This window comes from Chlamydotis macqueenii, chromosome 5, assembly GCF_036417535.1.
Source record: "Chlamydotis macqueenii isolate bChlMac1 chromosome 5, bChlMac1.mat, whole genome shotgun sequence".
Lineage (NCBI taxonomy): Eukaryota > Metazoa > Chordata > Aves > Otidiformes > Otididae > Chlamydotis > Chlamydotis macqueenii.
In genome coordinates this window covers 4,202,726-4,214,068 of record NC_141560.1, presented here as the reverse complement: position 1 = coordinate 4,214,068, position 11,343 = coordinate 4,202,726, and the positions used below count along the sequence as shown (strand labels likewise).

The following is an 11,343-nucleotide window of genomic DNA, read 5'->3' as shown; positions in this document are numbered from 1 at the left end:
AAGTGCTCCTCCATACAAATCCAACCGCTCCGGGGTGTCATCCTTCGACACGAAGATTCTCAGACTCTACAGCAAGAATTGGGACGCGTCCACATTTGCACTCCATTTTCTGGAGGATTTTGTGTCTTTTGAGATCTTATTAAAAACACATTTTACTTGTGAAAGCATGTTTTATTACCTCAAAGTATTCATTTAAGCAGGCACTTCTGTTACAGCTGTATGAAAAGTTTGCATTGAAGTTCTAAGTTTAATATAAGTTTGCATTAAAGTACACCATGGCAGTTATGTCATGGTTGGCATGGTGCAGGTGACCTGGTTCTGGCTGGGATAGAGTTAATTTTCAGTGGGAGGGAGCACAGCCAGGATAGCTGATCCAAACTGGCCACAGGGATATTCAATACCATATGCTAGTTTTTTTTTTTTTTCCTTGTTTTCTCTTCCTTTGCTGACCTGTTTTTGTTTCAACTCCTGAGTTTTGCCTTTCTTCTTTTCCCCAAGTCACCTCCCCATCCCGCTGTGGGGAGCAGGAGTGAGCGAGCGGCCGCCTGGGACTTAATTGTGAGCTGAGATTGAAGCCTGACAGCTGGTGAGGGTGATGTCCCCAGCGATGCAGAGTTTGGTGATCTCGTTCAGCTTCCTCTCACGGTAGCTGTACTGCAGCAAGTGAGCATCGTTGACCGCTACCTTGAAGTGATCCGCCTCGCAAAGGATCTGGAGCTGAAATGAAAACCTCAAATCAGCCAAAAGATAACAGTCAGGTTTGTTCTAGGAAGAACTAAGACTCAAGCAGGGTGGCACAGGCTAAAGGCTGTTGCCAGCTGAGTCCTGCGCGGTGGCATGTGGATGAGCTGGTGCAGCGACTCTCTGCTGCAAAAACACCGGTGACCTTTGCCTTCCTGAAAGCTCTGCTGTACTCCTCCTTCATCATTTAGCCCACCGTTGCCATCTCCTCCTCACCCTGACGGTATTTTCAAGGAGCAGTGGCCTACGGTTCGCACAGCGAGAGCTGTGTTCTCACCAAACGTGAACCTACTTTGCAGGAGAAAATGCTCGTGAAGAGATTTGGGCTGCTAACGGAAAATGCTTTATAGAAACCTGCCCAACTGCTGCAGAACAGTGTAAACGGGGAGGATTTAATAAGAAATGGGAATAACAGGAGTGGGGAGAAGTTATATCCTGGGCACCTGGACCTGCAGGAGGGGGTAAGAAGTGCAGGGAATCATAGAATCTTGGAATGGTTTGGGTTGGAAGGGACCTTCAAAGCCCACCCAGTCCAACCCCCCTGCAAGGAGCAGGGACATCTCCAACCAGATCAGGTTGCTCAGAGCCCCGGCCAACCTGGCCTGGAATGTTTCCAGGGATGGGGCATCCACCACCTCTCTGGGCAACCTGGGCCACTGTTCCACCACCCTCCTTGTAAAAAAATTTATTTACTTCTTAACCAAGGTCCTTAGAGTGAGTCTTGTTACACAGCCCTGACCAAAGTCTCCCAGCGCACGGTGTGGGTGCTGTCGGCACGCTAAGACTGAGTTGGGGTGTTTTTTGCTACCTTGAAGGGTTTTCCAGCTTCAAATGGAAATCTAGGAGCCGTCCTCTCCTCCTTTCCCCAGTTATTCTGGAACATTGAGTTACAGACGATGACTTTCCTGTGGTCTTCCTTGAAGCGAGGATTGAAATGAAAGGCAATGTCATTCCCTTTCTTTAAATCCAGTGAAAACCTGCAATGAGAAGAACAGATTTGCTGATTTTTTTTCCCCACAAAACTCCTGGATTCTGTTACAGGGCTTGCCAAAAGTAGCAGCAAGGAGGCAGAAAAAAAGAAAACAAACCAAACCACAGACCCTGTTGGGCAATGCCAGGGCATTTACACATTTATTTTGTGTAATATTTGATTTTACACCAGGCAGGGGTTATTCAGGAGTGGAAAAAAAATCCCAGCCCCTCTTGCTCCACCCAGCAGCGCCCCATGGAAACCCCCCGCCCTCAGTGCTGGACACCCCCAGTACCTGTTTGGGTTGGGGCTGACGGTCCCCGTGACGGTTATGAGCAGCCGAGGGACGACTCCTGCCTGCAGAGGCAGCTCGAAGGGGACTTTCTGGGAGACAACGGGGATTTGGTGTTAGCAGAAAACCGCGTCCAAAGCCAAATGCTGTGAGGGGGGTGAGGCACTGGCACAGGTGGCCCAGAGAAGCTGTGGCTGCCCCATCCCTGGAAGCGCTCAAGGCCAGGTTGGACGGGGCTTTGAGCGACCTGGTCTGGTGGAAGGTGTCCCTGCCCAGGGTAAGGGGGTTGGAACTGGATGGTCTTTAAGGTCCCTTCCAGCCCAAACCATTCCATGATTCTATGCTCGGGCACGGGATGGGTCTTGGTGTCAACACACGAGGCCAGCCCTGAGACGCCCTGACCAGCCATGCCACCCACCCCTAGGACAGCCAGCCCCAGGTCCCTCCCATAGCAAAATTGGGCAGTGAAGACAGAAACCCTTAAAATATGATGGAAGCGTTACCATGGGAGGAGTTGGTCCCCCGTGTGGAGCAGGGGGCCCAAATCCAGGGCCACTGGGCGGTTGTCCTGGGGCAGGATACGGCCCTGGTCCTCCTGGTCCTCCAGGGAATGCTCCAGGTGCTCCCAGGTACGGTCCTTGTCCTGCTGGTCCTCCAGGATACGGCCCCGGTGCTCCAGGGTACGGCCCTGGCGCTCCAGGGTATGCTCCGGGCGCTCCGGCATAGGTCCCCGGAGGGCCGGGATATGGCGGGAACCCCCCGGGACCTGGCGGCTGGTTGCCCCAGGAGGGCCAGCCTTGGGGTGGGGGGGCGGAGGGGTTGGGGTTGTTGTTGGTGGGCAAAGCGTCGGATAACTGGGGGCAGAGGGGAGAGGAGGAGGGTTAGGTGGGTGACACAGGGTTGGGTCGAGTCCACCATCCATTTTTCGTAGCCTACAGCCTGCGCCGAGGGCAAGAGCTCAGCTGCTGCGGGGAAGGGGTTGAGTGCCTGGGCTGAGGCTTCCAGAAAAACCAATAAATGCTGGTGTAACTGGATGGATTTGGGGAGTTAAGCAGGTTAGCGAAGCCACGCTCCCACCCCCGCCGAAGGTCCCCGCTTCAAGGCAATTGAACCACCACAGCCCCCGCTTTGTTTTTTAAAGCAAGCCATACTTACAGAGAAACCGCCCGACATTTTTTCCTAAAACAAAACAGACAAAAGGCTTTTTTGTTTTAACATGCGCCATCCAAAAAAATACAGATTTTTGAGAAGCGTTACAGTTTACAGCGGCAGCGGGCTGGAAATCGGTCGGTCCCCATCACGTACCTGCCAGGCAGAGGCCAAACCCGCGCCCAATACCTGCGGGAGAAGCCGAGGGTCACCGCCGCGAGAAGCCCGAACGGCTCCGGCAGCGAATCCGGCCCAAACGCCCTCCGGATGAGATCGGGCGCTGCGGGGTTGGTGTTGATGCAACACTGTCGTTGCCTTTATGACACCGCCGGCGTCAAGCAGAGAGGGGACACCGGACCGCGGGGACCTAGTGTGGCTCTGCCCCAAGAGCCTCCCTCCAGCCTCTTGAGGGGTTTTTCCCTGGGTTTTTGCTCTCTGCTCACGGAAAAGCGCGGTCGGCCGGCGTTACTCACTTCCCCATCCCCAAAGCATCATCCCGGAGAAGATTTAAATTAAAAAAAAACCCCACAAAACAAAATCCCTGGTGGGGCCGCAGTAGCAGGGAGCTGCGGAAGGGACGCGCGTGCCGCCGGCCGCTCCGGGCCAGCGGATAAAAGCTGCTTTACAAGTTGTACGAGTCCACGCCGAGGCACTCGGCCGGACACGTACCTGCCCGCGCGCAGGAACAGCCGCGGCCCTGAGCCGGGTTCCTGCCGTCAAAGGGAGCATTCAGAGAGGGGGGAGAAAAAAAAAAAAAAGGGAGGGGCAGAAACGGGGAAAGAAATGGAAAATTCCAAATTGAAAACAGAGAAGGAAAATTCTCTGTGACAGAAACGTACGCCCAAGTTTTCACAACCAACAAACAACAAAAAAACAGCCAACAATCAGCCCCTTTTCCTGCCACACACTCCTCCTCCTCAGCTCGCGTGGTTTTCAAGCCAACGTCTCAACCAGCATCCAGAAGTTCCGACTGCTTGAACCGCCCGTATCTGGCAAAGCTCCTATTTGCCTTCTAGTTTGTTTGGGGTTTTTTTAAGCCCTTGAGTTCACCATTTTTTTTGCAGGGGTAGCTCCCGCAGACTCCCCAGGGTCGGGCCCAGCCGGGCGGGGTTCGGTCGGGCCGCAGGTACGTGACCGCTGATGGTTTGCGCTGCTTCGGCGAGGGGTCCCGCCTGTCCCCCCCGCCATCTCTTCACCCTACAACACCTCCGGGAGAAGCGATTTTGCTCCCTTGCAGGGATTTTATCGCTTCGGCCCCGGTGGGATGGCGCGGCAAGAGGCATGGGATGGCCCATTTGATATTTGTAGCTGAATTCTTGCAAAACACAACTCCTCCACCACCAAATGGCGACCAAGTGTTGTAGACCCTGGACGTGTCTCCCTCTGGAAACGCTCCAGCGGGTTCCTTGCCCCGCAGCTGGGCTGTCGCGGGGGAGGGAAGGGGATTTCTCCCACCCGCCGCCCCACGGCAGCTCTGCCCTTCGGCAGCATCCGGCATTTCCAACGGCCTCCTGGCCACCAAACCCAGACCGGGCCGATCTCTACCCCGGCAGCTCTCCGAGCTCTCACCGACCCGACGGGAGTTCAGCTGCGGGGAACGTCCCGGGGGGGACCCCCCTGAAGCACCCCAGCTCTTTCTGATATTCACACAAAGTAGAAAAACTTCTAACTGGGAAAAAAAAAGACATTTTCTTCCCCTCAGCACTGTTTCGGGAGGGATTTTCTGGGGGTGTCTCCAGGCTCCCACGCATGGACGCTCAGTCCCACTCCTCCACGGGGTTTCTGGGGCTCGGGCAGGGCTACCCTGGCACCCAAGGAGTTGCGAACAGCCCCATAATTCCGTAATATTCACCCTCCCACAGCTATCCCAAGCACCCCCCAAAGCCAGTGACTGCTTTATGTACATTCCAGTTGCTGTTATTAATCGCAGAGCCTGTGGGACCTCAGGGGCACAAGCACAGCCTTAACCCTTTCTTTGCAAGCCAATACCTGCGTTAACCCCGCAGCCGCTCCCTCACTCCCCCTCAGGACCCCCGTGGGCGGGTGCATCCACTCACCTGCGATGCAGCGGCTCCCGGTAGCGGCTGCGGAGCCGGGATCCCAGGGTGAGTGGGTGGCTCGGACACGGCAGCGGGGATCCCGCCTGCTCAGGGCGGGGACGGGGCGGGGAGACGCTGAGAAAGTCACCGGTGTCACAAGAACAAAATTTTATTTCCCTTTCTGAGAGTGGTGACACCACCAACAGGCAAAACTACACGGGGAAAAAATCAGAGCTTCTCATTTTTGTGTCTCAAGCAGGCGTCTCTTTCCACGCATTTGTAATTTTCCTCAGAAGCTCAGTAAAACACACATTTCCTTATAAATTTTAAATGTTTTCTGCTTCTCTCCGGAGATTGCCAAGAAAAAAAAAATCTAAGAAAGCTTTGGTTTTCACCCGATGCAGCAAGGACCAGCGCCAGAAAGCTGTTGACATCAGCTATAATTTCAACAAGCGCAGTTTTACTGCGGGTTAAGCGTGAATCATCTCCTATTTGCTCAACGGGCTCCACGGCTTAAAGCAACAGAAAAGGGAAGGGCGTGTTTGATGCTGAATTTCTGATCCTCTGGAGAGGAGAGGAGAGGAGAGGGAGAGGAGAGGAGAGGAGAGGAGAGGAGAGGAGAGGAGAGGAGAGGAGAGGAGAGGAGAGGAGAGGAAGAGGAGAGGAGAGGAGAGGAGAGGAGAGGAGAGGAAGAGGAGAGGAGAGGAGAGGAGAGGAGAGGAGAGGAGAGGAGAGGAGAGGAGAGGAGAGGAAGAGGAGAGGAGGAAGAGAATATGGGACAATAAATATTTCAGTTGTCAAGGACTCACAATGACCATCTAGTCCAACTGCCTGACCAGTTCAGGGCTGACCAAAGGTCGTTAATTCTAACTGGTGTCATTAAAGACATAGAAGCTTCTTTAAGGCTGTGGCTGAGCTAAACGGCTTAGCTGATGATACTGCAAAAAAGTCAACAATCTGTTGAGTTAGGTTTCAATGAATTTTAGCATAATTTCTTCTAGTTCATCTCTGCTTATCTAAAAGACTGGGCGTCTGCTGGGGCACCAGCCTGGATTTTAGCATCCTTCAGCTTCGTATTAGACTTGTCAGCGGGATTGTCATGTCAGAAATTCTCTGCTGTGAGGGTGGCGGAGCACTGGCCCAGGTTGCCCAGAGAGGTGGTGGATGCCCCATCCCTGGAAACATTCCAGGCCAGGTTGGCCGGGGCTCTGAGCAACCTGATCTGGTTGGAGATGTCCCTGCTCCTTGCAGGGGGTTGGACTGGGTGGGCTTTAAGGTCCCTTCCAACCCAAACCAGTCTGTGATGATTCTATGATTCAGGCCAAAATTAAGCATGCAAAAATGCCGTAGGCTGATGAGAGATGCTGGCTGATGACAAGCGGCCCCCACGGGATGCTCCGCTGGGGGAAATATTTAAGCAGGGAGTGCTGCTTCACTTGCCCTTCACAGGGCCCAAACCTCACCACAGCAGACACTGTGACCCCTTGGGGGATGTTTTAGGGTAGAAAGACCTGGAGAGGATCTAAGCCCGTGATGGATTCCCGATACGATGCCTGAGTACCTGGAGCTTCCGAGTCTGTAACACAAGTGGAAGGAGATCCATGCCGTAAGCTTTGTGCTTCCAGTTACGCAACAGATAGACGGCGTTAAAAAAAAAACAAAACTGCTTGACCAAAAGTGAAAACACGAATCAAAATCTGAACTCATTTCCTCACTTAAACAAACCAAGCAGCGGCGAGGACGATGAGTGAGCGCTCCCTCAACATCACGGGGTGGGTGCAGAGCGCCCTGTGCCGCGAAACACCCGCGTTTCGCCTCGCTCCACTTCATCTGAGTCACTGCGTTGCGGCTTGCGTGGTCGGACGCGACGGTGGGGCGGCTCTCCTTCCCAAGCTCTGCCTCCCGCGATGGAGAACAGAGAGCAGCGGGGTTTGTAGCCGGAGCGCTACGCGAGCAAGGCAGGGCGCGAACACAACAGCCATCGCGTCTCTCGTTTGCGGCGTTGCAACGCATTGTGACGCACGGGCCTGCAGCTCAGGGCTGGCTGCTTCGCAAAAATGGATGAAAAAATAGTAATTTCTCAAAAATAATAATATATTTGTGTTTTTTTTCTTTAAGCCCTCACATGTATCCAGTTTGCTTTAGCGACTCAACGTAAAACGCAGCCTCGCTTGGGCCGGCGTGCGATTTAAAGCCCTGAGTCGCAAACCCAAGGGATGGGAGAGGGACCCAGGCAGGCGGCTCGGCCGTCAGGTCACGCCGCTCCTTAGGGATGTACCGCTGGCGTGCCCTCCGCTGCAGCCAAACACATCCCCTAAACATGATTTACTGTCCCCATTTTAAAACGCCCAGCGTTTATCTGACAGCACGCAAGGCAGAGATGAGCTCGTTAGCTCCACCCCACAACGAGCTCAGGGACGGTTCGGGGCTGGGAGTCACCCCCTCACCAGCTCGAGGTCCCCAGGGCGCTCGGGCACCGTTCCACCGAACAGCGACGTGCATCATCAGACATTTCCCTCGAGCAACAGCCTCTGCCAGGCTGCTCGGCCGTATTTCCGAAGCGCTGCCCTCCACTGAGCACGGCTTACCGCGGGGCGTGCCCACCACTGGCTCGCAGCAATATTTATATTCCTCAGCTACACAGAATCACGGAATGGTTTGGGTTGGAAGGGATCTTCAAAGCCCACCCAGTCCAACCCCCAGCCAGGAGCAGGGACATCTCCAACCAGATCAGGTTGCTCAGAGCCCCGGCCAACCTGGCCTGGAATGTTTCCAGGGATGGGGCATCCGCCGCCTCTCTGGGCAACCTGGGACAGTGTCCCACCACCCTCAGCGTAAAAAAAACTTTTCTGACAGGCAGAAGACCCCACCCTGATGGGAGCTCTACCTGTGTAAAGTTAAATAACTTCAAAGGAATAATTTTAAGCTGCGTATTGGAAATTAATAAACAGAAAGCTGCTTCTCTCTCGTCTTCTTGACAGTAAATCAACGGGAAGGAACTGAATGTAGAGGGCAAGAAGCTCGGTGGCGCGAGGATCCACTCCCCGATACGGAGCAGAACAACACGCACCCGCGTGGTTTCGTCAGTCTCATGATTTCTGCGGCCTGACTTGTGCGTGGGGTCGGCATCACGTGCACCGTTTGGGCTGTAGCCCACAGGGCTAAATTCAGCCATCGTCCCGCCTTCCTCCCTCTGCAACCTCCCAGGCTGGGGACCGGGAACCCCCATAACGTCCCCTCCTTTCTCAGCCTCAGGAACGAGGTTCCAGGTGTCACCAACGCCTTCACGGAGCCCTGCGCTGCCCCTCCCCAAGGTGTCACTTCGGTTCCAGCCCTGCATGCCAGCGCCCAAGTCACATCCCACCCTCCACCTCTCCGCACTGATGAGGAAGGGCATCGCAGCGAAAGCAGGCAACGGGACTTTCCTCCACGGCGTGCCAGGATTATGAGATGTCCTCTCAGGATTTCCGGAAGCCTCATCAGCCCCGCTCCTCCTCACACACCCCTTCTCGGGGAGACGGCTCATTCGAGAGCTTCCTTGGCTGCGTTGCTCAAGCCCTACAAACACCGCCTTGCTCTAGCGCTAGTGAAAAACTCAACACAGAGGAAGGTTGAGAACTTCGCTAACTCAAGTTTTGATGGCAAAGAAAGCAAAAGTAGCAGATATAATGTTGGTGTAGCACCATCCCTGCTGCTCACATGTACGAGCAAGCCTGGACTTGCTCTCTTATTCCTGCAGCGCCTTCCTTCTCTTCTCTCTACAGCACAAAAACTCTGCCTTTGCGGCTTCCTTCTAGAAAACAGAACACCGACGCGAACGTGCAGCTCCTCCCGTTGCTGCCTGCTCTGACGTTGCCAGGAGAAGGGGAAGTCCCCCCCAGAAACCTTCGCACGGCTCCTAGCGCTGACGCTAGGTGAGCAAAACCAGGCTACGGTTGGATAATTTTATATTGTTAAAGATGAATAAATGAGAAGCACTTTGCGCTTCACGTGCCAATCTGAGCATTGAGTTGCTTTCTGAGTGTTAAACGAGTCTTGTAGCAATTTCTGTCAACAGAGATTTACAAAAGTCCTCAAAACCTCCCTTGGCTTTCAACCCAATAGTAACTACCTCCAGCTCCTCCTCCTCCTCCTCCTCCTCCGTCGCACCCAGCTCTGTGCAGCAAGCTGCCCGCGGGCCCTTGAGGAAGATCCTTCATCCTAACATCATTAAACAACTGGATGGGAAATCCTACAGTGATCCCAAATGCCTGCGCAGAGGGGGTGAAAGACCTCCACAGCTTGTTGCCATCACAAAGATGAGGTCCTGCTGCTTTTCTTGGCCACGCTCTGTGCTTACCCAAACATGAGTCAACTTACAGAAAACTAATCCAGCCTAAAAAGCCGAAAGGAATAGCGTGCTGCAGTAAGGGGTTGGATCAGTCCAAGCCTACCCCCACCAAAGCCAAGGTGGGACCATGTTGTCTCTTTGGGTGCAGCACCAAGCGATGCAGGAGGCAGGTGGAGGGCTCACCCAGCCGGCCTGGCCCAGGGGCTGCTTGCCTCCAGCTGGCCCGGACACAGCTTTGCCATGGGAAAGATGCTCCATAAGGAGAGTAAAAGCCCTGGGTGATACCGCACTGAACACAGGGCGTTGGAAAGGAAAGATGAAGGCCAAAGAAAGACAGGAGAGATCCATCAGAACTGATCCAGGAGAAAGGCAGCTGCAACTCCAACCACTCTGAAGAGTTCACTTTAAAAATAACTTTATTACAACAGCAATCAGAATCATTTTAAGATCATTGGGTCTAACAGCAATGGGTGGCTTTTACCATAGCTCAGGAAATGCTGGGGGGGAGGGATGCCATCAGAGGGACCTTGACCAGCTGGAGAGGTGGGCCCGTGCAAACCTCGTGAGTTCAACCAGGCCAAGTGCAAGGTCCTGCACCTGGGTCGGGGCAATCCCAGGCACAAATCCAGGCTGGGTGGAGAATGGATGGAGACCAACCCTGAGGAGAGGGACTTGGGGGTGCTGGTGGGCAAGAAGCTCAACACGAGCCGGCAATGTGCGCTCGCAGCCCAGAAACCAACGGCATCCTGGGCTGCACCCCCAGCAGCGTGGGCAGCAGGGCGAGGGAGGGGATTCTGCCCCTCTGCTCTGCTCTGGTGAGACCCCACCTGCAGCGCTGCGTCCAGTTCTGGAGCCCCCAACATCAGGATGTGGGCCTGTTGGAGGCCACGCAGATGCTGAGAGGGCTGGAGCAGCTCTCCTGTGAGGCCAGGCTGAGAGAGCTGGGGCTGTTCAGCCTGGAGAAGAGGAGGCTCTGGGGAGACCTTTAAAAGCCATCCTCCTACAAGGAGCAGGGACATCTCCAACCAGATCAGGTTGCTCAGAGCCCCGGCCAACCTGGCCTGGAATGTTCCCAGGGATGGGGGATCCACCGCCTCTCTGGGAAACCTGGGCCAGTGCTCCTCCACCCTCAGTGTAAAAATTTTTTTCCTTATGTCCAATCTGAATCCTCCTCCCTCTATTTAAAAGCCATGACCCCTTGTCCTGTCACACCAGGCCCTGCTGAAGAGTCTCTCCCCACCTTCCCTGCAGCCCCCTTTGGGCACTGGGAGGCCGCTCTCAGGTCTCCCCGGAGCCTCCTCTTCTCCAGGCTGAACAGCCCCAGCTCTCCCAGCCTGGCCTCGCAGGACGGGGAAGGGAAGAGCTTTGTAGGAGTCCCGGGCAGGTGAGCAGGCTTCCCTTCTTTGCTGCACTGCTTTTGACAGTAGATTTTTGCGGAGCACAGAAATTCGTTCTCCTATGAACCCTCACACTAGGCAGGGCACAGATACAGATCTCGTGCACATCGTGTTTTTCTTCTTCCTGTAGAAGTCAAACCAAACCAGTGTAACACGAGCCTGTGCAAAGATGCAAGTTATAACGACATCTCCCAAACAGCACTGCAAGTCACCAAAACGTTGCTGCGTTTCCCTATTTTTGCTCAAGTTCGATGTTAAAACCAATCCACAGCAGAGCCTTCCCTGCAGGGAGGATTTGCCGAGGAGCGAGCAGCACCAGTGCCCTCTGCTGATGGCAGCTGGACACTGGGAGAGCAAAAAACCAGAGCGATTTTTTTTTTTTTACAAACCAGTCATGGGCTCCTTTTCCCAGCATCTGATTTTTC

The 11,343-nt window shown here is 54.3% G+C and overlaps 1 protein-coding gene across 2 annotated transcripts; it reads right to left on the bottom strand.

Moving 5' to 3' along the window:
* Nucleotides 1-150: 150 nt before the first annotated feature.
* On the bottom strand, nucleotides 151-5,344 carry LGALS3 (galectin 3). Of its 2 annotated transcripts, none has more exons than XM_086749242.1 (6): nucleotides 5,210-5,344; nucleotides 3,159-3,182; nucleotides 2,507-2,857; nucleotides 2,007-2,095; nucleotides 1,550-1,718; nucleotides 151-717 (listed from the first exon to the last, which is right to left on the bottom strand). In XM_086749242.1, the coding sequence occupies exons 2-6, from the start codon at nucleotides 3,174-3,176 to the stop codon at nucleotides 553-555; spliced, it is 792 nt and encodes a 263-aa protein (XP_086605368.1). In that variant the 5' UTR covers nucleotides 3,177-3,182; nucleotides 5,210-5,344; the 3' UTR covers nucleotides 151-552. The 2 variants fall into 2 exon arrangements, with proteins under 2 accessions (XP_086605368.1, XP_086605367.1); XM_086749241.1 differs by lacking the exon at nucleotides 5,210-5,344 and adding an exon at nucleotides 3,309-3,327.
* Between the last annotated feature and the right edge of the window lie 5,999 nt (nucleotides 5,345-11,343).

What these genes read in the sequence shown, in the direction of transcription:
- LGALS3 (XM_086749242.1), bottom strand. An exon ending in GTCAGCCCCAACCCAAACAG is followed by an intron (nt 1,719 to 2,006) that starts GTACTGGGGGTG and finishes TTCTCATTGCAG; the next exon opens with GTTTTCACTGGATTTAAAGA. An exon ending in AAGCTGGAAAACCCTTCAAG is followed by an intron (nt 718 to 1,549) that starts GTAGCAAAAAAC and finishes TTTTCATTTCAG; the next exon opens with CTCCAGATCCTTTGCGAGGC.